The 26,394-nt window shown below is 39.8% G+C and overlaps 1 protein-coding gene and 1 long non-coding RNA gene across 2 annotated transcripts; both read left to right on the top strand.

The window, feature by feature from the left end:
• The first annotated feature begins 1,533 nt into the window (after positions 1-1,533).
• LOC126637807 (uncharacterized) lies at positions 1,534-2,108 on the top strand. Its single transcript, XR_007628442.1, has 2 exons — positions 1,534-1,605; positions 1,719-2,108. It is a non-coding gene; the product is annotated as an uncharacterized LOC126637807 (long non-coding RNA).
• A 3,176-nt stretch (positions 2,109-5,284) lies between these two features.
• Positions 5,285-25,076, top strand: PLA2G15 (phospholipase A2 group XV). The gene is made up of 6 exons (XM_050311279.1): positions 5,285-5,467; positions 13,251-13,407; positions 15,273-15,391; positions 16,222-16,320; positions 16,729-16,953; positions 20,851-25,076. Exons 1-6 carry the CDS (start codon positions 5,323-5,325, stop codon positions 21,360-21,362), a joined length of 1,257 nt encoding a protein of 418 aa, XP_050167236.1. The 5' UTR covers positions 5,285-5,322; the 3' UTR covers positions 21,363-25,076.
• The last annotated feature ends 1,318 nt before the right edge of the window (positions 25,077-26,394 follow it).

Genomic DNA, 26,394 nt, shown 5'->3' with positions numbered 1-26,394 from the left:
GCCTGTGCATTTGTAGGCATTTATTTTTACGCACAGTGACAATCGAAACTCAGATCTGAACAATTAATTTTGTAATCTTGTTAATTTTGTTTGGGTGTTAATGTTAATCAAGAAACTTTGGTAAAATGTATGTCTGTCTTATTTGGATCTTAACTGTAGTCAGTTTTCCTACTCATATCTAGTTTTTAATGTGATAATCTGTATTCAAAGGGTAGAAAATAAATGAGCCATCTATGTATATTACACCTCTAAGATGACCATTTACTTTATAGATGCATCTTTTAATGGGATTGCACATACATTTCAGATCCAAAGAGCCATAAATACAAAATGAAGAAAAAAAAATTTACACATTCCTTAAAATTCAGGTAAACTCTCATCAGCTCATTTTTTAATGCACCCCCTAAAGAGGAACTCCCAGATTGTTTCTTATAGGCTGGGGTCTCTCAACAAATATGATCAGATTTTTTCCATCCTTGGGTGTTGGAACAATTTAGCACTGAAAATGAGTGAATGAAACCTTAAGGAGACTAGACAAAAACCAACATCCCCCTCAATACATAATTAAATTACTGACAGCACCTTCAGTTCTTCTGGACACAGCCGTGTTTTCAGAAATGGGTTCACTCTTGTGAGTAATCAGTTGGATATAGCAGTAGCAGGGTTGTGTCTCTTCAGAAGTAGCTTTGAGATAGCAGATTTCCTAAGCCCTGTACTTCTCAGCAACTTCCCAGACACCCTGCCCAGCTGGGATACCAAACAGGTGTGACACTGGCTGGAACTGCTTATTAAACAGTGGTCTCTTGCCTTTTCATTATATGTGAGCTAGAACCCTGAAATGCTGCTGCCTGACTCATGTCGCTGGGCCCTCCCCACCCACCCTTAATCTTGGAAGACATATTAAGCCCTACAACAACATCATGCAGAATTCTGCTTTCTCTCAAAGTCGTCTTCTCACCTGAAAAGTATCCTGCCTGCAGATTACAATCACCTTTCTGCCTCAGAGGGTACAAGTTTCTCTGCACAGCAAAAAATGTCAGGTTCTACTGCTCATGCAATGTGCTGGGAAGTTGTTGTAATTTGTGGGAACTTGTGCAAGACATTAACTGTCCCTGAGGGTTCAACCTACTCAGTTTTCATCATATCGTAGATTGTATTTTCAACACCTTTCCTCATATATTCACCCTATACAAAACTGTATCTGCTCTTTCCATCTTCCTGTGCCACCATTTATATATTTTTTTGAAACTTCCATATTTTGCCTAGCTTCAATTTCAAAATTCTTTGGTGGCCCAACCCAGAACACCAACTCTGAGTACATCTTGAGTAAAACTCCCAGTACCTTAAGTCCCAGCATTCTTGCTGAGAATTTCTCACTCCCAGATTCTAATAAAATCCTCTTTGAGCACAAGTTCTGAACTTCAGCTTCTTAGTCATTAGATCCTCAGAATTTACTGTGAAGCTCTATTACACGAACAGTTTATAAGGGCAAAAAATGAGCCAAAAGAATAATATGATCTCTATTATATAGATTAAAGGCTTGAAGATAGGAGAGATGGCACTGACCAGGTCTGTTAATTGTGGATATCCTATCTTGGTGAACAGGTAGGTTCTGAGTTTCTAGTTGATCGTGTAAGCCTGCATTTCTGTATTCCCACTACCCAATTGCTCTCTTCTCTTTTTTTCGGGTCCCTGTTTGACACTGCAACCAAATTTAGCCTGAAAGACAATGAGGAACACGAGTGTTGTTTATCATCCTGATGCTCTTGAGCAGCACCATGGGGAACAACACGGAAGTGAATGTGAAGTGCTGAGGATGCAGGGAGAAGTGAAAGGAAGAAGTGCCTTTGCAGCCCCCGTTCAAATGCATGTCACATTGTGCCCTGGGACTGTGCTACTGTGCTGATATGCAAGTACAGGGTAGACCTGTGGCAACACTTTGGTTGTCTTCACATCTTTGTAACTGGCTGTTTTCTACTTGTGTGTCTAGCTCAGCACAGTCGTGTTTGAAGGTATTTGAGCCAATGCAAACACTACTTAAATGGCAAAGATCATAAGCAAACAAAGAATTCTGTTCAATCAAATAAAAGACATTTAAGCAAATAGTAGATTTCTGGAAAGGATTGTTTCTTTTAAATAACCAGAGTGCAAACTCATATCCAATTCACGGTTTTTGTCAAGTTGCCAGTGCAAGCCCTCAGGGAGACTTAAACAAAGATAATGTTACTGATACTGTAGTTTCTGGTGTTTAATATAGTTTATTTCTGGTGGGTTTTTTTTTTAAGAAATGAATATTTTCTTATTAGATTGATTATGCACATTAAAAAAAAATCTCTATAGTGGTAACAAACTGGCCTCTGAAGTATGGATAATGCTTTTTTTCAGTTCATATAGAGGTGAAGAAGATGCAGTACTCCTTTTATCAGTAGTTGCAAGTGTAATAACTTCCTTTTACATTTCTAGCCAGCTTTGGATACAAAACATGAAGGAAGCAGTATATAGCATGTATTTTGTATAATAATAAGCTGGCATTTTACTGGCAGTTCAGATGTGTAGTTGGCTCTGTTATTTTTTTGAATTTGCCTTGGAAAATGACTGGTCATGTTCCTGAACTGCTGTTAATCTACAAATGCCCTGCTGTCAAGTCATCCTCCATGGCGAAAGAGCTGGATTGCCCTTCTAACAAAACAGCACCAAGCAATAGTTACACTGACTCAATTAATAGCAGGGTATCATCTGCTGGAAAGCAATGCCATATGTCCAGGTTCCCGGGTTTGTTGGTATGTGTGACAATAGGACCAGGGACTCAATGTGGAAACAGAAATTTGCTGGGCATATTTAAACAACCTTACAACCTTACAAAGGCAAAAAGCTTATTTTACTTTGAATGTAATGTCTTTGAATGTGAATGGTCCTGATCTCCCAAAAGGAGACAACAAAAAATAACTAACATACACTACTTGATTCAACAGCTGAAAAACTGTTATCTAAAGAGCCTGGGCTTGCAGAACAGGAGGAGTAGCTGTTATGTGCTTAGTGGACTTTTCCTGGAAAAGAATTAGATATAAAGATTTTTAGTGAAATGTGAAGACCTTCCTAGCTACCAGAACAGCACAGAAATTTGTCAAGAAAATATTAAGATTGGTTTGAATTGAGTATGGAAATGTCTCTGTGTGGCATCTTGAGTAGAATCCATGAGGCAATGGTTATATGTGATAACCAAGGACACAAATAGGAGCAATTATACTGGTAAATGCTGACAAGTGCAGTGTGTATATCAAAAGGCCTGTGCTCTGAGAGGCCTACAGCAGAACTGTCTTATTAGCAGAAGACCAGCCTTCTGGTAAGGGGAAGATGGCATCAAGTTTACAGAAAATCATAGGGGCCATTCCTCTGTCAGCTCTGCAGAAAGAAGACAAGAGGCAGTGAACTTGCCTGAAATCGACAGAAGGTGAAATTAGGCTGAGACAAAAAAAAAAAAAAAGCATAACAACTCTCTCCTAAAAGGCATAGAAAATCTGTCCCAAAACTGCTTTGATGCCACCAGAGGGAACCCAAGAGATGTAGAAGACAGCTGTCATCCTATGAGCCCTGTGTCATAGCACAGATGATCCTGGCCAGACTATTTGGACATGTGCATTTTGAGGCTTTTGAGTGAGGGAATGACTGTGCCTGAAATAAGTTTTCATTTAAATATTGTTTTTTACCCTTCCAGAAGGTCTTTTGCTGTGTTTTGTAACATTTAATTCCTACACCACCTTCACTGTTGCAATTGGTTTTAGTCAGCCATACTTGCACACGCGGTAGTTTGCTTTAGTAGGAGGTCATTTCATGTCACCACTTGCATGGTGACTAAGCACCTGTCTTTGGGTTTGTTGAATGTAAATACACAAGGTGTGGCTGCTGCCTAGAAAAAAGGCAAGTCTAGATTTAGACTTGGCCCTAGCTTCCTTGTATGATTTGTTGCATTTTCTTCCTCTGTCTGATTTCAGGAGAAAGATGTCTCTCCTTCCGCATCAATGCCAAGCCAACATCATTTTTCTAAACTCCTGTCAATAGGCTGTGTATCTGTTTTAGCAGATTCTACTTTCATGCACAGACCTCTGGCATGTCTCTCTTCAGGAATTACAAAAGTTGTTGAATACTGAATTCAGTGAGGTAAGAAGAGTTTCAGTTTTATACCTGACAATGTGTTTAGCTGGTTGTAGTTACTAAGTCAATGAGTAGTTTTCTACTTCTACTTGTCTTTTACTCCTGTCTTCATTTGTGATATCGTTCATGCTAGTGTATTAACCATTCAAGGTAGGAATATTTCTGAAAATTAGTAGACATACTGAGCAATGTAGGGAGCTGTAAAGTAGACATAGTACTGCCCTTGTTGCAAAGTAACCTTATCAGAAACAGCTTTACCCTGAGCACAGATTGATAACATCTGGCTCAGAATTTGTATTTCTACAGCAGGAGCAGATATATGAGTGAATCAAGGAAACCTTGTCCTGCCCATCAGCACAATCATGACTGATCATGAGATGTGATTACACTGGTTCCAAGTTCCGTTTTTTGACTCTTTAGTTTCTGCTTCTGTGGATACCCTTCCTCCTGCCCCTCCTCAGCCAGACACCCACCAAATGACCTCTATGTCAGACTGAGAACATAGTCCCTACTAACCGGTATTGCTGAAGCCCAAAGGCTACAGTACAGGTCTACTTGTACTTGTTACATGTATAGAGGTCTAATGATTTTTTTTTTCGGTATTGTCAAATGCCTGATCTCGGGGATACTCTGTACAAATTACCTGTTACATTAGTCGGGTGTTGGCTGATCAGATGCCCACTCCCTTGACTGTGTAATACTAAAATTCCCAGTTCTTCCAAGAATTTTGCTTTCCTTTAAACCATTCTGACCACGCCCCTCAAGCGCTAATTATTTTTAGACATGTTTGGCAGCAAACGCGCCTTACTTTCAGCAATCAGCACGACCACGCGGGTGTAGATGTTGTCATGCGGGACAAACGCGCTCCTCAGCACATCTCCCTCCTCAGCGCTCCGCCAGCCCCGGCCGGGCCGACACGGCCGTCCGGGAGTGTGGGCGGTGCGGGGGCCGGGCCGACACGGCCGTCCGGGGGTGTGGGCGGTGCGGGGGCCGGGCCGACACGGCCGTCCGGGGGTGTGGGCGGTGCGGGGGCCGGGCCGCGCTCGGCGCTGACGCGGCGGGGCGGGCCCGGCGGGGCGGGCGGCCCCTTGAGAGCGCGGCCCGGGCGGCGGGGCCGCACTTCGGCCGGGCCGTGCAGCGCTGCCGGCCCCGCGGGTATGCGCTGGGGCCATGTCCCCGCCGGCCGGCGCCAGGCTCGTCCCGCGCCCCGCGGGGAGCCCCTTCCTCGGCCTCCTCCTCCTCCTGCTGCTCCTGCTGCTGTGCCCCTGCGGGGGAGCGCCGCGCCGCCGGCCCGCGGGGCCGCCCGTGGTGCTGGGTAAGAGCCGGGGGGCGGCGGGGCGGGCGGCGGGCACCGCGGGGCCGGGACGGACCCGCCGGCCCATCCCACCCCCCCCGGCGGGAGGTGCGGGGGTCCGGCCCCGCCCGGCGCTGCCCGGGCACTGCGGGGCTGCGGCCCCGCGGGGCACGGAGCGGCTGCTCCGGGACCGCCCCGGCAGCTCGGGCCGGCCGCGGGGGCAGGCCGGGCTGCGCACCGGGTGTGCCCAAGTACACGGCTCGCCTTAAGACATCTCCGGCTCGTTAACTAACGCCAGACCTCGCTTCTTAAGTTTTTCCCCTGTGTGAACCTTCCGTGAAAGAGGCTGGAATCAGATGTGGAAAGAGGAGTGATTGGGTGTTCCAGCAGTCGAGCTACACGTATCTAAAAAATAATTGGCTCAAATGTGAAAAACGAATATTTGCTACTGGCCCGTGGTTACACCTGTTAACACAAAATAGTTTTTAGTGAACATGTAGGCAATATTCGTATAATAGTTAGTTAGTAATATGTGTTAGATGCTTCTTGTACCTTTTAAGGAGAATTGTAAATAAATTTTAAATGTTTTAATAACTTGCCTACTGAAACTATAATTCTGAACCATTCCAAGGCACTAAGTGCATTTGGTGCCAGTGGTGTCAGTAGGCAGTCCTGTGACTGTATTCAGTATGCTGCACATTGTTATGCGATTAGTCTCAACGGTAAGGGGGGAAGAAGAAGTAAGAAAATGGGAAAAATATTGGGAAAAGGATAATCACTGGTGTGCAGCTCAGTTTGAGCTCCATTTCTTGATAATAATTTAGGCTCTATTGTTGACTTTATTACTACTGTTACAAACTTCTGACCTAAAAGGGTAAATTCTAACACAGCATCTTTAAAAATGTTCTTGTTATCATAGGAACGGAGTGTAGGAATCCACAGTTCTTAATAAACTGCTGAACTGACTGACAGGATGTAGATTTGGAAGTAGAACCTGCAAAAGGATGTTCTAAGGGGTAGGAGTTGAAACCTGAACAAAAGTTCTTTGAATTCTGCCTGAGGAAGCTAGAAACAATCTTTTATCCCATCTTTCCACTCCATAATGCTGGGGTTTAGTAATAGCCTTGAAACTTGCTTCAGCACAAGCTTCTTGATGACAAAGGTGATAGTGTGTTAGTTACTGATCCAGTATCGAACTCTAGCTGTGAAGGAAACAAAGATGAGAAAGCAATACTCATTGTAGAAGCGTGGAGTTACTACTGATGGATCTACTGTAAGTATATATGTTCCCTAAGGATGGTTTTAAGAACCATGGCTGACCTACATTTTCTTAAGAGACGTTCTGGTAAATGCTCTGGCTGAACGGACATTCATCAATGAGTGCTTTACAACAGAGTTTCTTGCTGTTGTAAACCAGCAATTTTCATCAAACGCTACAGAACTTGCATCTCTTACTATTCTCTTCAGTATCTGCATTTTAAAGTTTGCTGTTTTCTGCTGCCTGGTCCTGACCTGTCCAGAAGGTGTATGTTTGAGAAAGCAGGTACTCTTAGGGAGTGATTTGCTGTAACTCCCTATTGTAAAATACTATGTTTTTTTGATTTACAGCAATTACTCTTGTTGTAAAAACACCTGCAGTAAGGGCTTAGCTTTGATTAGACATGACATGGGCAGTGAAGGTCAAACAAACAAAGGAGAGGAAGGAGTAACTGTCGGTCACCTGCTGGTTCTGGATGAAATGTTCTCAGCTTGATTTTAGTTAACTTTTCATGGCCTTTTCTTCACCCTTCTTGCATATGTGACATGTTAAGATAAGCTTTTTAGGAATTACTGCCATGAGGATGGTGGAATGATTTAGTGGAATTGTTTAGGGAAGCATTCTAAGTGCTGGCTTAACACAGGTGTTTGAGAGAGGGAAGAAAAACCCACATTGGCTGGAAACACAAATGAAAAGGAGACTGAAGTTGCGCAGGGCTGCGTTATACGGGCCTATACAAGATGGCAATACAGAGTTGGTTCTCCTGATTTATCAGGCTGGCATCTAGATTCCTAACTCCTCATATATGTTGTTTTTAAATATGGTTTTTGTCTTGTAGTAAACAGGATCTCATGATCAAAGCACTTACTCTTGATTTGTTTGGAAGCTAAAACCCTTCAGTTTTAACTTCCGTAGAAAGGGGAGTTAACAAGTTTGGTCTTATTCTGTGTGTGGCAACATGGTCACTGATCTTAAGGAATAAAGAAAGAAGAAATGCTGTTTAAAGCATTTGTTGTCAACATAATGACACTTCATAAGTGTTTTAGACTAGTGATGGTCACAAGACCCAGTGTAGCTTACTCTCAAACCTTTTCTTGTAATGACCCCACTGTGCAGTTGCAACCTGTGCTTACCCAACTCCTGGAGGAGGAAGTAGAGCAGTAGCTTGCACGAGCATTGCTTGTGGGTGACTATGTTCTGCTGCCCAGGTACCAACCAAAATACTGCTTCAAGGAATCTCACATCTGAAAATACATGAGCTGCACGAATACAACCTTGTCATTCTGGACCATGGCTGTGATGGCAACAGGTCTCAGATTTGTAGAGGCCCCTGACTGGCTCAGGTGAAGGGAAGTTCTCTGGAACAGCTGAGCTCAGTACTCACCCAGCTTTCCTTGTACCTGCTTATTGGCCACTTTACGGAGTCAATTGTCTTGCTACCTTATGAGAAAATTAACATGTTTAGGAGAAGTGATTAATCTAGTAATTGAATTAATTTAATGGAGGAGCTGGCACAAGGAATGTGGAGAGTGGCACCACACTGTTTGGATTAGGGTAGTTTTTACCATGGTCTATGCATCATCAAGGTGCCTTGGTAGCAGGATTTACTATGCCTGGAGCTCTTGTTTGTACATAATAAGGGACCAAATTGTCAGGGGTAGTAACTGCCAGCAAAATACTGCAATGCAATTGCTCAGTTTTCCCTGAGATTTGGATAACAAAGCATCAAATGTATTCATATAATAGTGATTCTACTAGAGAAGAAGAAGAGACAGGCAAAAGTCAAAATCTTTGTCCAGAGTCCTGCCTGAAGGCCTGAATACCAGGCACAATGCTCATTAAATCTAAGGTGATTATCTTGGATTCCTCTCTCAAGTGTTTTTTGGGAAAAGGGGACTAATTAAGATACTGATTTCCTTTTGTGCCTTTTTGAAGAGTTTTCTATTTAGCCGGGTCAATATGTTTATACAGAAAAATCTCCTTTAAGAACCAAAATAACCCACCAAATACTTCTGTTCTACTGACAATATCTACTGAATATATACATATTCTGTGCAATTACTTCTGTATATCTGCTTCATGTTTACCTGAATTATAACTTTTTTGAACTTCAGTTTGGTTATATTCAACAGTCTTGTCTTCTAGTGCTGTGAGAAGTAGTTTATTTTGTGGCTGCTCTTCCTCCATTTTCTCCTATAGTCCATCAATAATCACTGCGTACTATCTCACATGTTAGAAATTTTTGGAGCTGATAACCCATCCTTATAAGACCAGCATTGGATTCACTGAACTCTTTACCTTTTACAGCTGACTCAACACAATTACTATATCAATGTTCTGATACCTTCTGCAAACAATTTGTTAGGTACTTGGCTAAAGTTTTCTAGAAAGACACCTAAATGAAGTTTGTTAATAATTGATTTACATGTAAAAGAGCTTTGCCTGTGAATTCCTGCTGACTGCTGTTTGAGGTGTGCATGTTTGTATGGTCAGCTGGCTAGATGTCAGGAGTGATTTAAATGTTTATGCCTCATGTGATCCAAGGTATCTGGAAGTATCATGTGAGATGTTGTTTGCGCTCTTGTTCCTAATTTTAAACACAGGCCTCTTTTGTGGCAGTCTGTCGTGTCTGTGAGCTACTTTGAGATGTTCTCCTTAGAGAACTGGGGTCAGAGTTTAACATTAATTTTCCAGGGAAGTTGGAAATTGGTTCATTTTGAAGGAATACTAATTTATAGAACCAAAAAGATGACAGTTATATGAGGAAATTATACCAGTTAAAAAGTTATAATAGTTGATAAACACTCAAAAGCATTTGCATTTCAGATAAAAGTAGTAAAAAAAGTACAAACTGATGGCCTTTTTTTTTTTAATCCCACCCATACACATAAAAAATAGCCTAGCCCCCAACCCCATTATTATGTAGGCACTATTTTTAATTTTTTTTTTTTTTAACAGATAAAATTTGAGTGTTTGTTGAGTGATCTTTTGTCTTTGTTATCTTAGCAGTATTAAGGCAAGTCACTATAAAGATGCAGTTTGCTTATGGTCTTTTGATGGGAACCGTGAATCTGTAACTAAGACTTAAGGATAGTGATAGGCATGAGTATGAATATCTCCTAAAGCTAGTTGTTGTAATTCACAGGCTTGGAAAAGTCTGTGGCCACTCTTAAACTCTAATGAAACTTGTAAATGTGCTTTCCATAAAGTGTAATCATACAAGAACACGTCCCAAAAGGAGATCTACTATTTTTGTCAGGGCAGATGAGATGAAAAAAATCAGTCAAGGATACTATAATATTGAAAATGAATTGGATTAATCAGTGTATTGGAATGAGATCTATTGGGATTACTGTCTCTGAAAAATGAGAATGTGCTAGAACTGATAGAACATGAAATCTGATGGAAGTGCCTTTTTTTTTTCCTGAATGTGAAATCTCTTATTTCCAAATGCTGTAGTTCAGAAATCAATAGAGGAATTACACAACTGTAAGTTGGGAAGCAAGGGTACTACTGAATATCTTGCCTTGGACATTCGGTTTTAATTAGTGCTGATGTATTTTGCAGGACTTCACTTGCCAGTTAGTTTGGGGTCAGCCTGCAGGCTTTAAAAAGTATGAACTTTATGTAATGTTTCCAGCAAAAAGGCTTAGAAACTACAGCTACTGGTAGATGAGAGGATGAGGAGAAAAACTGCTTAAAGGTAACTCTGTCTTTGTTTCTCTGTATGGCCTGAAGGCAAAGGGAAAGACGTTTTTCTACTGCTTGTAAATGCCATCATAGAAAATCTGTAAAGGTATGTCCTTAACTTACAGAATTAATCTTCAATGTGATATTTTTTAACCTGTTACTTATCAAAAAGCCACTAAGTAGTTCTCCAGCCAAAATGTAAATCATTAACTCTGTTAAACTGGGTGAGTTGAGGACTGAAGATCTTGCATATTTCTTTCCATAATCTCAAAAATCAAAATTTGTATTTTATTTCCTATAGCTTCATCATGAACCCTCTTCAGCTTGCAAATATACTTTAAAAATAAAAAACCCCAAGCTGTGAATTACAGTGACTAGCAGTTTCACTGTTATTGTGGAAATGTAAATATGACAAGCATTTTTATTAATCCCTGCTTTATAAATAATCAGACCTCATACATGTACATGAGAATTTATTTTTTAACTCCAGTATGTATCTTGGCACAAGTGGAACTTGTCCCTTATCTTTTGTTTGGAATTGCAAAAATTGCCATTTTTCATCTTGTTCTTTATCATCCCTTGAGTAAAAATCACTATGTCATGTTTCTCATCTTCTGCCCTGAACTGGACACAGGAGCACAGACTCTATCCTCAAGAAGCTTGAAGATAAAATGTCCTAACTAAATTGAACTTGCAGTTAATCTAAGATCACTCCATTAAGTCGAAGTGAGACTATGTGCAGTTTCCTGCTTTCAGCACTTTTGTTGATAAATGTATCTTGATTGTAATTTTTAACGTCTTCAGTGAGTTTCCCTCCTCTGAGCAGGAGTTGCTGAGGTTTTTGAACTGTACTCACTTATAAGCAAGTTCTTCAAACTCTAGATGTTTGTCATCTTAAGTCTTTGAAAGGTATCTTGATTTTTATCCAAGGAAGTGATGTTCCCGGATAGAAGAAAATGTCACTCTTCGTTGTTTTGCATTGAAACCCAAGACAAAAATCAACCTGTTCCGTCCTTGGCCGGTCTGCTGCTGAAACTGGCTAGTCACGAATGATTGATATAAATAGAATTACATTCTGTTCCTTTTCTAATTAAAAGCACTGGTACAGCATAGGCACGAGACTGGAACAAGCTGTTGCCTTAGTTTTCTAAGCAATAACTAAGTAGCATTTTGTGAGGTTACAAGACTGAACTGCAGTAAACTCTTTCTAGGGTGTGATGCAATACTATGATCTCCCTTACTATGCTTTCCAGTATATCAGTCCTTGAAATATGACCTAAAATAAACCATGGTCAGCTACTGGGGCTCTTAACATTTCACTTAAGGCTACAGAAATAATACCCTTAGAAACCTAATGAGAAAGTAGGGGTAGTTAATAAAGAAGTCCTGAGGTATATCTTGTGGTGAGGCATAATCTGCAGTGGTTATAGAGTGTTTTGGAGTGTGGTTGTCCAGGTCTGTAGTTTGAACTTCTGTCCTCTTTCAGTTCTGCAATAAGCGTTTCTCTAAAAGCACCTCTGGCTTTCCACTTAAATTAAGTGTTCCCCTAAAAGATATCTATTTCCTTAAGCCATTGCTAAGTATTAGAGTTTTATAGAACTTAAACTGTTTTGATTAAATTACTTACTGGGAGGTAGGTGGGGAAGGGGGACACACAACTGTATGGGTTAAAAATTAAAAACCTTCAAAACTAGACATCGACAAGTAAATAGGATACAGTTGTGCACACCCCAAAAAGGTGGCTGTGTGGAGCTGAAAGAGGTTGGGGAAACCCTTAAGAAGGGCCAAACTTCTAAATTTTTCTCACACAGAAAAACTTTTCAGTTGCTGAAATGTTTTTGCCTTTCTGGCTTTTGAGGAAACAATGATTAAGCCTAACAGAATGTAAGAAGTTTCTCTGAAAACTTGCTGCTGAAAATCATAAGAATGTTTTGTTAAGTATTTTTCTAATTTAGAAAAATACTCCTGTTTCCATCTAGCATTTAAAAAATAAAGAAAAATAAACCTCAATTGAAGGAATACTGGCACTTAGTATATGCCTCAAGAAAGTGCAAATATAAGACTTTTTCTTTTAAGTATTACTGATGTAATGCATCCAAAGGAAAAAAGTGAAGAGCTATACTGTTATTGCATGCAAGCCTGCATGTAAGAGATATGGAACTGTATTTTGACATTGTTAGCCAACTACATCTTGTGTTGCAGAAGTGTGGCTGGGGGTGAAGAAGAGAAGATAAAATACAAATGGATCTTTTACTTTTCATGGTTTTAATCTCAAATTGATAGTTTGCAGGCAACTGTTTAAAGAGAACAAAGACTTTTATATGCAGTTGTGACACTGAAAAAGAAGTCCTTTCAGAAAGATTGCTTGTACTTGAAAACACAGATAATTTTGGTAATGTCCAAGGCAGTCTTTGCTTTTCATACCAATGGGCTAATGTGACATGTTCCTTTATAGCCCTCTCTTGGAAGTTATGAACTGTTGATCCAGAATTATTCCACATAATGATTCCTCAGTTATTGATTCTTTAAAATCTAAGTATTTTCAGTGGAAAATGTCCATGTAGTACTTTCTTCTTATACAATTTTTTTTACCGGTTACAAAATTTTATGATGTCTCTCTGTTGGGTATCAGGCAGACTTTAGGCCTGGGAAAGCAGGTGCAGTTGCTCAGCAAGAGCTAGGGACCAAACAAGTCCAGTGAGAGAGCTGGTTTAGGGAAGTGGACATCTCTGGATGCAGTGATGATAGAAGTGAGGGCTACAGTATTTAGATATTTATATTGCAATGTAAAATGTTATTCACTTGAATTAAGTCTCCTTTTTATATTTTTCTCTTTCCTTTTTTTATATTTTTCAGTCCCAGGGGACTTAGGTAATCAGTTGGAAGCAAAGTTAGATAAGCCGTCAGTAGTGCACTATCTCTGCTCTAAGAAGACAGACAGTTATTTTACACTCTGGCTGAATCTGGAATTGCTTCTACCTGTCATCATTGATTGCTGGATTGATAATATCAGGTAAGACCAGAAATGTTGCTCTTTGCAGTTACTTCCTTTCCTTAGGCTGACATGCAGAATGGCTGTCTTAAGTTTTCTTTTCTGATTCAAGACCAGTGAGAGAAATGGCTTGGAATTCTGCTGGGTAGACTAACAGGAGGGATCTGAAGATGTGGCTCTGTTGTGTCTAAGGTAGCTGTTTATCACTGATAAGGGGCAGAGGTTCTCTTGGTTTCTTCCACTTTCTCTCCTACCAGTTACCCAGTGTAGGTTTGAGCACTTATCAGGCACCTCTGTGGGCTTTTTTAAAGAGAATGTTTTCTGCTCTTCTTGGAGCCAGGCTCTTCTTGATGCTGCCAAGCAGTAAGACAAGAGGCAATGGGCAGAAACTGATGCCCAGGAAGTTCCACCTGAACATGAGGAAGAACTTTCCTGTTCAGTGACCACGCACCAGGACAGATCACCCAGAGAGGGTGTGGAGTCTCCCTCACTGAAGATATTCCAGAACCATTTGGAGGCAATCCTGTGCCTGGTGCTTTAGGGACAACCTGCTTGAGCAGGGAGGTTGGAGCAGATGACCCAGTGCTCTCTTCAAGTCCTATCCATTCTGTGATAAATTACCGAGGTCTTGAGGAGGCAATTGGGCAGCTCAAAGGGGACAGGCAGGAGGAAAGTGAGCTTGCGCTTCTGCTGGCACCGTGTCATTAGAAACAGGCTCATGGGCAGCTGAGACCAATTTCTACCACTAGACACATGGAAATGACTGGTGTGGATCACGTTTCATGAAATATTCTGAGTTGGAAGGGACCCACAAGGATCACCAAGTGCAGTCTCTGGCCTGCACAGAGGCTGAACCCACAACCTTGGTGTTATTAGCACATAGGGTCCTTTACAGGCAGCCTTAGAAGTCTCTTTCCAGAATTATTTTGGTTAAAAAAATTGCCAATTTGAAGCTCTCAGATTATTTCATCATTGTGTGCTTCATTGATCTTCCTCTAAAAATAGTATAAACATCACTCCAAAACCAAGGAATACTTGGCTTGTGCAATTTAAAAATATTGAATTGGCATGTTGTTCTTTTATGTGAATGTACTGAGTTGTTGTAAAACAGTCTGCTTTGTCTTGCTATGCCTTACAGATTAGAGAGAATTTTGTTGTGAGAAGGTCTGAGTATCAGTTTAGATTCTGTGATTCCATTAAGGGGTAAAAACTGGTATGATATGGTATGACAAACAAACCAACCCCCAACTAAATTAATAATAATAGTGATTAAAAAACCCCAACTCCTGACCTAATGCTCCAGATTCTTCATATCTCAAGTTCATTTGAAAAGCATTCACAAAACACTTGATACCTCAATGCATTTCCTGAGATACTATTAGTAATTAGTCAAGAAATAAAGTATTCCCTTATGCTGGTATGGGTGTCCCTAGTAAACAGAAATTAATTATTTTTATCTAGGAGAATAACTTTGATGTCTGATTTTACAGGTATTTTATCTCCTACTGCCATATTCTTGTGCTCTTGACAAGTTTTCTCTATTATGTGGCTTGATGCAAAGTCAAGTGGTACAGAACTGTACAGTGTAGCTCATATTCTAAAATTGAAGTTCAGTCACAGTTCTGTATACTCAGTTTTATTGAGAAGAAAAGGCTTAGATTCTGAATGTAAAGCATTTGAGTAATTGTTTGTATGGCCTCTTAGCCATTAGAGCACTCTGATCATGTCTGCCTGGCCTAGTTTTTTTGTGGATTTTTTTCCTCCTTCTGAGTAATAGCACTTGAAGTTCTTGTACTGCACTCAGAATGTAAGACCCAATGTAGCTGAGAGGTCTCATGTGGCAATACAACACGTTTCATGATTTTTTTTCTTCCCCCCTGCCCCAGACTGGTCTATAATCGAACAAGTAAGATTACAGAACCACCAGATGGAGTGGATATTAGAGTCCCAGGATTTGGGCAGACGTTTTCCTTGGAATTTCTTGATCCAAGTAAAAGGAGCGTCGGTATGTACAAGGATTGGTCTTTTGGAAGCGTTCTCCCAAAGGGCAGCAATGTCCTTAATGATCTGTACCAGATGAGTCTTATAACTAGAATAGGGTCATGTTTAAAACTCTCCACTTCAGGGACTATGTAATAAACATCCAAGACTTATGAGTGAGGTTCTGCTCAAAACTTCAGATATGACTGTGATGTTCCGTAGGATGTCAAGACACTGTTACTAGATGCATTTAGTTGTGGTAACACTTAAATCCTATGTGTCAAAGCTTGTAATACGTAACATATGTCAATATGCAGTCTGTAACTGTTTCCCTTCTTTGCTATTCAAGTGTTATGTTCAGTTACTTCAGTCTTAGTCCTCTACCTGAGAGATATAAAAACATTTTCCAGAATTCTGCCCTGGGATACAAATGCTGTAAGCATTTGTTTGCAACAATGAATGCTGAAGTCCAGGCCAACCTTTATGAATGTGTGTTATACCCTACCTGAAGTTAATTTGCAATCAGCAAGAGTTAGGACTCTAATGTAGTAACTTCTGAGGTGTTTTCTTTACAGTTCAAGATTAAACTTTCCTCTGCTGAGTAAGATTTATCCCCTCTGTGTATACTAGATTTTGCTGCCAAAATCTTTGAGAGATCAGCCACCTAGTAAGAAGTTTTAATAACAGCATTCTCTCAATTTTGGGGGATAGTGGGCATATCTCATTTTGTTTAATGTGCGTGCAGTTTTCTGCTGTTTTAATGTCTGTATATATGGTATCAGAGGTAATGCCCCCAGACTGTTTGTAACACTAACCCTGTTACTGTTCTGTTCTTCTCTTATCTCTTGTCTACAGGAAGTTACTTTTATATGCTGGTGCAGAGTTTAGTAGATTGGGGCTACAAACGTGATGAAGATGTAAGAGGAGCACCTTATGACTGGCGAAAGGCACCAAGTAAATAACATACTGTTACTTGAACAGAATTTTGCCTCTCCTAGACAGCAAATATATTTTGAGTCTCTTCTCCCATCCTGTACAATCATACTTAATTTTGACTGGTTCTTGGGGCCTGGGCACTGCAGGGCCCAGATGTGAGCTCATTGTTGTAGTTTCTTTTTTTTTTTTTTCCTTTAAACAACTTGCTACTTAAAACTTCCTTAAAAAAACAGAACAAAACAACAGAAAACCCCCACACCACTGAAGCACATGCCCACAAACCCCACCCCCCGATACTGGAATCTCTAAGCTCTGTATTATTATTAATTCCGTAGACAGTTCAACACAATTATTTAAAAGCTTATGGTTTTAAAGTTTTTAGCATTCACAATTAATAATTATAACTGTGTAATCTGTATGTTTTAGATGAGAATGGAGACTATTTTGTGGCACTTCGCAAGATGATAGAGTTAATGTATGAGCAGTATGGAAGTCCTGTTGTCTTAATTGCCCACAGTATGGGTAATATGTACACCCTCTACTTCCTCAACCAGCAGACTCAGGATTGGAAGGACAAGTACATCAAGGACTACGTGTCACTAGGCGCTCCATGGGGAGGAGTGGCTAAAACTCTCCGTGTGCTGGCCTCAGGTGGGTAACTGGAGCGTTTGCAATGCATTTAGTGCATGATACTAAACTAGCCTGTTAACTGTAAGATTAGGGGGTAAGAGTTTAAGGTACTGTGAAGGTAAAAATATTTTTCATAAGTGATGACAACTTGATGTTTCAAGCCTTGAAACCAGACTATCATTCTTCCTATTTGTGGGAGTGAACCTAATTTGTCCCCATCCCGTAACCAGGAGCTATGTCTCCTCTTGACCCCTCCTGACCTCTTTTCTGCAGATTGTTCTGTCATCTGCTGTTTGGCCTCATGCCTTCTATTTCTATCACTTCTGCCTCCAGCCTGATTGCTCTGTTCAGTACTGCAAAGCTAACAAGGGCTCCAGAGCGTTCAGTAGTTTCTTTTGATTCAAGATCACACAGCTGCTTGAGGTTAACATTAAGGGAAACTTGTAGACATGGTAGTGAAGTGGTGCCTACAGTGTAAATGTCAGGTGAAAGTTATAACACTACTGATTGAGGTCTGGGGTTTTGCAGACTGGATATGCTTGAGACTTAAAAAAAACCAACCAAACAAAAAACCAACAAAAAACCTCCAAAACCCAAACCCCCACAAAAACAGAATAAAGAAGCATAACTTATTTCGCTCAGTAACTGCAAATGACTGATGGAAAATGTTCACTTACCCCATCATGTGATACCATGATGATGTCATGTGCTCTGGCATTTAGTTCTTGATAATTCTGGCTTGGTTTTGTAGCTCACTTCTGATTTGTTAGCTTTGGGTATTGCTGTCTTCTCCCTAATCAAAGCCGACATAAAAAACTGGACTTCATCAAAATGCAGAACACAGAGCAAGTCTCAGCCATGCGTGGACAGAGCAAAGAATACTTTGCTTAGCAAAGGCATTTGAGTCTGAACAGTAGTGCACTAGTCTGTGACTAATTAGAAAACTCAATACAAACATCCAATTTACACATTGTTAAATGTGTTGCAATGGCACTGTAAAAATTGATTTCCCACAGGCTTCATCTTACATGTCTGTATGCAACAGAAATGGCAGGAAGTGAGCAATGTTAATATTAGCTTAATAAAATTATCCATGATTATATAAAATTCCAGAGTCCTTGATTTCTGTTGGATTAAACTTTTGTGCTTCATACCTTGTTTATCCTTTATAATGCATTTCATCCAAAGTGGTTAGTTATACAAATGCATAATGAAAAATTAAATCTCTATGAAACGTAGTCATACGCTAATCTGTATGTCTGTTGTGCCGAAGTCCATGTTTTTTGAGCAGAAATCTAAGAATCATATGGGAAAGTGAAATGGGCAGTACCTAATTTCAGAGTGCACAGTTTTAGGCTAGTCCTATCTCAAATACCTGTAAGTAACACACAACCATCAGGCATCAACACTTGGATTACATTAGTCTATTAAAGAGTTTATCAGGGTTAGTATGTAGAAGAATTGTTGCTTTAAAGAAAGTACTCCATTTCTGCAGGAAAGACAAGGCATGCTGTGAATGCATTCTTTCTACTCCCATTCCTGTTTATCATATGTAATGGCCAGGAACTTCATGTGAAATCCAGTTGTGTTATCAAAGTGGTAAACAGGACATGGGTGGAATTATTTTCAGTAGATTTTCTGTGATACTTTCTGCTACTTATTCGTGTGCTTTGCAGGTTCAGTACTTGTATCATTACAGTTGCAGTGCCAGTAAAGTGAGGATATTCTTTCTCCTACAGCAGGCACAGACACAAAGTTCACTGTGGTGGCTTGTTTTGTCAGCTTGAAATATAAGCAGTGTCTTCCTTAGATCTAATATTTTGTTCACTACAATGAGAGTGTTGTGCCTGCTGACTTAATTAAATACGGTCTTGGCCACATGGTAGTTCCTCACTTTAGAGAAAAGTACTTGATAAGCACTTTGTAACGGTTCTGTAAGAGAAGGCTGGAATAGTCAAGTTCTGTGTTTGATTATTCTACTGGAAATAAATTTTGTACACATTCCTTTCACTGTTCAGTTCAAAACTCGGGCTTTCTTTGCTGGAAACTGCCAAGCAGTATTCAGTAGCTTAGTGCTGAGAGTGCACAGTTAAGTACTGCTACCACACAGTAATATGAAACAGGTTTTTCGGGACCTTTGTGATTCTCGCTGTGCTCTTGGAGTTTTCTTTATATGTTTCAGACTTATACCAACAATGCCTTCATGTAGTCCTCCTAAAGACGCATTAAAGATTGTGCTTTATGTCTCCTTGCTGAAGCACTAGTGCCACCTCCTGGAATAGAAATAGCACCAGAGTATATTTTTCAGAAATAGTGGTTTTGGTTTCAGCACTTCGATTTTTGTAGCATGGTTGACCTGGACCATTACATGCTGTAACCACCTGGACCTAATTGTGGAAAATCTGATTCAAAGTTCAGCTGACAAAAGAATTGAGGTGTGCCAGCTACTGTGATAGTGAAAATAAGAAAAACAAACTTTGGTCTGTCTCAGTATTTGTTTGTGGTTTTTTCTTGTTGGTTTTTGTTCTTGTGGGGGTTTTGTTTGGTTTTTTGTTTGATTTTTTGGGGGGGTAGGGGAGGGGATGGCATGTAAATAAAAATAGATTTCTAGTAATCACTATATAGTTCACTTATGAAGCAGCTTTTAGTTTTGTGAAGATGCAAGAACAGCTGTTAAAACATGAAGAACGATATATATAAATTATAACTTAATCATGTGTTAGTTTGAACCATCTTTGGAATGAACTGCTAAGAAAACAGATGTCTTGATCTCTTACAAAATTGGAGAATGCTTTGGTCAGACAGTAGTTCTGTAATAAGAGTAAATCTAAATTTGGTAAAAAGATGGCAATTTTGTGGTTTATTTGGTATCAGGTAACTTAATACCTTTATTGATAATGAGCAAAGCTCTAGCTCTCCAGATTAACATTTTATAAAAATGTAATGCCTTGTAAAAGCTGGGCCAGCTGAAAACACTTACCAAGTATAGTAATTATCAACTGGTTTTTGAAGAAATGTGGTTTTTATCTGCCTGCCCTCTGGCAAAGATGTAGTTTATGTTACCAGAGTAACCAGCTACAAAATATTAGTGCTACATTTGAGAACACCTGTGTTCTGAGAAGTGCAAGTGTTTTAGCAGTCTCGACATGCTGACTGGAAGGGGAGATGCTGATACTGGCAATTTTTCATGGTTCCCACCAGAAGTTAACAAGCTCTAGCTCTTCTTTTGTTGAAGCACTATGCTGAGAGAGTGAACTGGTCACTGAGGGCAGCATTCTTACTTGATAGGATAAGCAGAGACTGTCCTATAAAAAAAAAGGCCAATGATAGCCAGCACCAAGGAATTTCCTCCTGGAGCTGGCTATCATTGGCTTTTTTTTTTTTTTTTTATGGGACAGTGAAACTTCTAACAGCTCCTAACTGAAACCACCCCTATGGCCTCCCTACTACCAAAAACCCAGCCACCTGAACCCACAACATTCTATAAAGTTTCTTCATGAGTTCTCACAGGTGCTTGCACATTAGTATGTGCTTATTCTTGAAGCAGAAACATGATCTAGGTACCAAAAGCACCGTAAAACACATTTCCAGAAAACCATTTAAGACAGAACTTGCAAATGGTCTAAATAATGCCTAATAAAATCTGATTTCTTACTTGGCCCACAGAGGAAATATTTCATCCTTTACAAAGGAGCATATTGGAGGGCAGCAGTCTTCTTGGTTTAGTTATTCATCAATTTTTATTTATATTTGTAATTATGAAGACCATCATAAATGAGGAAAAACTCTTTAAATTGTCACTGTAAGCAAAGGAACCAAACATTTTATTTGCGTTATCACTGTGAGTGCTAGTAATTGCTGCTGATTGAGGTTTATGCTTCGTTTTATGTCTAATGAAATTCCACTCTTTTTTCTAAGGTGACAACAATAGGATACCCGTTATCAGTTCACTCAAGATCAGAGACCAGCAGAGATCAGCAGTTTCCACAAACTGGATGCTCCCCTACAATTACACGTGGCCTCCAGACAAGGTCTTTGTGAGCACACCCACAGCCAACTACACGCTGCGGGATTACCGGCGCTTCTACAGGGACATCGGCTTCGAGGACGGCTGGCTCATGCGCCAGGCCACGGAGCCGCTGGTGTACGCCATGGCCCCCCCGGGCGTGCGCATCCACTGCCTGTACGGCACCGGCGTGGACACCCCCGACTCCTTCCACTACGACAGCTTCCCGGACAGAGAGCCCAAGATCCTCTACAGCGACGGCGACGGAACAGTGAACCTGCAGAGTGCCTTGCAGTGCCGCAAGTGGGTGAACAGGCAAAAACAGGAGGTGTTGATATTTGAGCTCGCAGGGAATGAGCACATTGAAATGCTATCCAATGATACGACTATCTCCTACGTGAAAAAGCTGCTTTTTGATCTGTGATAACCTTGTGTTGATAGTTATTTTCCTCACCTGTGATGCCTTCCCTTAAATATGGGAAAATGCCTTTTAATCCCCTGATATTTAGATATTTGAATTATTTATTTTTCTTTTTTTTTTTTAAAGGTTGTGTTCAAGAAGTTGTTTGATGTCCTAAATGTTGTTTGTCTCTGATTTGTGTTTATGATGCTTCATGGTATTTTCACATTCTGCAGATTTGGTTAAATATGCATTTTGGTGCCTGTGGTGTTGTCCGATGTTCATCCAGACTTTCATTCAGAGATTGTGCAGCCCCTTGCACATACTACATGGAACCATAGATACCCGAGTTCCTTTGTGTGGTCTTTGCAGGTTTGGAGTGGGAGGGTTAGGAAGGATTGCACTTTCAGATGCCCATAAAACAAAGGAATGATATTAACAATTTGGGAAGCACAGAAAACTTTTTAAAGGGTCTTGCATATTCTGATCCACAGTACCTTGGTTTATAAATGTACATATCTACTAGCTAAGATAGGGAACGGGGCTGCCTGGAACTGTGTTACTGTTGTTGAAATCCAGCTTTCTTTTACTACAGCTTTCGGGGAAAAAAGATAATGTGGGAATTACTTGAAGCTTCTTTATTAGCTATCCTTCTGGGTTTTTTTAAAAAGAAGAAATTGTTTGCTCATCAACTTGTAGAACCATGATTACATGCAGTCTGGAGTCCGAGGCATTCTCACCCCGTGCTTTATTTATCAGTGAGGGAATGACGCTAAACTGGTTGCTGCTTGCAGTAACTGTAGCTATGTGGAGTAGCACAGAAATCAAAGCTAACTGAATACTGGCAAGCAATCTATACAGTATGGAATTACATTTCTCGGTGAAAAATGATCTCCTGTAGTGGAAATGGTAATGGATGGTGGGCAGTATTTCAAAAAGAGAAGTGAACTTCCTGAAATGGGTGAGGAGTGGAAGCCAGCATAATGCCATATGGAGTATAAACCTTGCTCTCAGTCAAATACTTCATCTCTGTTCCAGTTACTGACCGAGCAGCAATTGGATCAACATTGCACTCCACTGAAAAGAAACTTTTTTGCTTTAAGACTAAAAGTAATTTCCCATTATTTTCATTTTTGCTGTTTCAAGAAGTTGGGATATGCTATTCCTTAAATGTTTCCATAAATTGCTGAACATGCAAATCTGTTACTTTCCTACAGTATTGTTTTACTCAATGTTAAAAAAGAATAATATCAACTCTGACAGCCACAGAAGTGCTGGCCTAAAGACCATCATATTTCCAACCTTGATTACAGAAGTCCTGTTGGAGAAATAGTGTCACCCAGAGATTCTCTTGCTTACTTTAAAACCAGTCACCCAGGTAGATTGCACTTAGTTTTCTGAAAATGCAATTTAGAATGCTTTCAAAATGCTAGGTTCTCCAAGGAAAATGTTTTAATAGTTTCAGAAACTCATCAAATTATTAAGGATTCATTACTTAAGAAACTGAAACTGTCTAAAGGGTCAAGTTTTAACTATTTTGATAGCATGTATAAAATGTTTGCTACCATTGGATGTATCAATAGGATGTGTTGAAAGGATGGGCTTGAACTCTTGTTAGTGTAGAATGGAAACATTTTGGCAGGCTTAAGGTAGGTTTAAGGCTTCAAGTTTTAATTCAGAAATCTCTTGTAAATGCAGAACAGCTTGAACTAAGGTCATCAACAAGCTAAATGTATTCCTAGGTTTTAACTTACCTATGTAGCTTTATTTCCCCCTGCCCTCATTTTTTTCCTCTTACTTACATTGAGGGAGTATACACATTTTCCTGATTTTTAAAATGGAACAATAATCTTGCCCTCAGTTGTCCAGGAACCTACAGTTCAGAAGTAATATTGCCTAGACTTTTCCAGAGTAACTACTGAGTTCCCCCCAGCCTTTTGTGATTGGTAGCTGTTGAAATGAAAAAACAAAACAAAAAAATCCCCCAAAAACCACAAAAACTCCACCAGAAACAAACAAGCCAGTCAACCCCCCCAAACCCCAAAAAACCCCCTACAACAAGAAGCAAATTAAAAAAGAAAACCCACAAAAAACTTTGTTAGCCAAGTGATCTGTTTTATGCAGGGCTGTTAGCTGGATAAGCTTCAGGCTTGTGTTCAAGATTGCTCAAAGATGATAAAGCTCCTCCTTGGTCTGACTCAATTTTTGAATAAATTGTTATACTACTGCTTTACAACTGAAAAAATTAGAGGAGACAGCTAATTGCAGTCTGTGTTTCTTGCTGAAGTAAAATGCCTGTTAGTAAGCACTGGAATGAGTGGAGCTGGAGGCTGTACTGCAGGATACCAACATGGGCATCAAGGGATGAAAAAATGAGAAAACAACATAAGTAAATGATTCTTAACCTGATCTGAAGAATGTTTCTAAGCTTCATTTAGATCCTTACCCATTACTCAGTAGCATTTTCAGTCTCACAGCAAGAATTTAGCTTCAGGGTTTTTTTGTTATTTGAAGTTCCAAAATACACGATACAAAAAGATGTTCTTTTTATTTTTTTTCTTTAGTAGTTTTTTAATAGTACTTTTTGTGACTGAAAAGGAAAAAAAAAAGCACAACTCTTATTCTTTTCTAATTTTGGCAACCTATTACTGTGTTTCTGAGGTCAGTTGACATAAAGATTTATAAATCAGCTTTCTGTTAGTAGACAAGTCCTAGAGTGTCTCCATAAATAAACTTGTGTTAGTTGATAAGGTAAAATGAAGCTGAAACTTTTTCAAGGCATTTGTTTGTTACACTGTTTGTCACTGTAAAGCCTTGTTGTAAGGGAATGTGTGTACCTGAGTACTGTGTGAGCACACACAGTGCTTCTGGTGGGACTTGGATTGGATGTGGTGGATCTGCAGGCAATAGCTTTATGTCCAGAAGTTGTGATTTTTTTTTTTTTTTTTTTCCCCCCCACTAACTGATCCTCAGCCCATTCATTTGCAGTTTCTTGCATGTTAGGATGCAGTCCTCACTGCAAAGTGAAAGCATTATTCCTAGGTGTGTGTTGAGAAGTGCTCACTCGCTCTGGTGAGAGCACTCATCATTGCTGTTACAGGCCTGCTGGAGCCACGTGCACTTGAGCATTCTAGATTCTAGGGGGGGAAGAGGTCTGAAGAAATAAATCTTTAAGAAGAATGTGGCACTTTCAGAAGAGGATTAACTTGGGTGCTCTGCCAAGCTGCACAGCTCATTTGAATTTACTGACGTACCTTCGTTATACCTAATGCACTAATTATGTCTCTCCATTATTTTTACTTTGTTTTATTCTTCCAGGCTGTTTTCAGAAACCAAAACTAGTCTTGAGGACCAAATGTGCTGCTTATTTTTGACACCATGTATCAAAAATGCTGATGAAGCTTTCAGCTGTCATTGTAATACTTCTGAAGAGGTTCAGAGTCACTATGTGATTCTGTATAAAAGCAGAAGACTTCAATAACTAGCAATAATTGCAAAGGATTTGCAGACCAAAGGAAGGAATGTTTGGTATTAAAGTAGTTCTTGGAGCACAGTGTGTTCAAAGCCCTCTTAAATTCAGGGAATGTTTGGCAATGACTTTGCTACACTAACCAGTATTTTGTAAGGAACACGTTCTGAGACCTAGCATTTTATATGTTCTTGTGTATGAATGCGTTCAATAGATTTTGAATATTTTATTGTCAAATTTGATAATATAAATAAAGTTGATCTAATACAGTTTGTCTCCTGTTGTTCCTAATGTGCTGCCTCAGTGCTCAACTGGAATGTCAACTTGGTGCTGTTTTTCTTTCCCACAGATTCTGGGTGTCTCTCACGGTGTCTAACTGATTACTTATTGCTTCATCTTCCAAGATGTCATGTGATACATTTGGAGTTCTCTGTTAATTGTCCTATAATTTATGGAGGTGTGGGACTGAGATTACTCAGGTTTTTTTTTTTTTTTGCTTGCTCCTTACTTGCTTATGTTGTATTAAAGTTTTCAGGATGCCTTCTGTTCAAGTAATCATTTTGAAATTAGTTCCCTAGCATGATGCAGTCAAGGAAAGTTATTAACCTGACCTTAATTCAACACATTTTAATGAGAAATATACAGCACAGTCTTTCTCATTCAATGTGCCCATTCTCCATTAGAAACAAGCAGTGGAGGAGTGCACACAGTGCTTTGTAAATAGTGGAGGAACTAAGTTAAGTCTGAAGTGCCTTATCTCCTCCAGAAATCTCTTTTCTGTACTGAAACAACGGTTCCTGGGGAAATGAATTAAGAGGATCAACACAGTTTGTTCAGATGCTATTTATGCCAAGACATATCCTGGATGTGAGCCATGTTCAGTAATAATAAATTCCTGGGGACAGGAGTATGTTTGTGTAGATTTATGCCTTTTGTACTGGTAGACATCTTTGGCAATCAGTATTATTAGAGAATTGTGATAATCCAAAGGTATTAATGTTAGTTATGTTTCACATATCCTACAGGTTTTCCGTACGGGATTTTTTCAGCTTGTGTTTGAACAGATAGAACTGACTGGAGGGTGTTTTTAATTCTGGAATGACTCTGATGCTGTGTTTTTCTTATGAAGTTGGGAGATGAAAGGTGGGAGGCTTAACAAATACAATTATACAAGAACTTGTTGTTTTGGTCCTACTGGTTCAGACATATTGTGATTTTCTTCCCCAAAACTTTGAATACTTTGTTTATTTAGATCTTTGGTGTACAGGTGGGCTGGTTGACTGATGACATGAATAAGCCTCATAAACTGGACAGGAACTGTGACTTGTATGGTTTTATGATCTAAATTAACAATGCAGTAGAGGGCAGTAGTATATAACTTACAGGTTTGTGGGTTTGTTTTTTTTTTTTTTTTGCAATGTTGAATGGCATCTGTGTGAATTTCACCTGAGAAATACAGGATTAGAGGGAAAGGAAGACCTGAGTTTGATATCCACAAAATATTTCCTGTCCTGAAGCAACTGTACATATGCAGACTCTGCTTTTGGAGAAACTTTTTTCTATCTGATCTAAAAAGCAAGAAACTTC

This window comes from Myiozetetes cayanensis, unplaced genomic scaffold (genome assembly GCF_022539395.1).
Source record: "Myiozetetes cayanensis isolate MyiCay16 unplaced genomic scaffold, myiCay2020 scf16, whole genome shotgun sequence".
In the NCBI taxonomy this organism is placed as follows: Eukaryota; Metazoa; Chordata; class Aves; order Passeriformes; family Tyrannidae; genus Myiozetetes; species Myiozetetes cayanensis.
The sequence above is the reverse complement of the archived record's forward strand: the minus strand, read 5'-3'. Positions and strand labels throughout refer to the sequence as shown.

Coding starts and splice junctions, on each gene's coding strand:
- PLA2G15 (XM_050311279.1), top strand. CDS start 5,323: ATGTCCCCGCCGGCCGGCGCCAGGCTCGTCCCGCGCCCCGCGGGGAGC. Junction 15,392..16,221: donor TCCAAGTAAAAGGAGCGTCG/GTATGTACAAGG, acceptor TCTTGTCTACAG/GAAGTTACTTTTATATGCTG. Junction 16,954..20,850: donor TCTCCGTGTGCTGGCCTCAG/GTGGGTAACTGG, acceptor CTTTTTTCTAAG/GTGACAACAATAGGATACCC.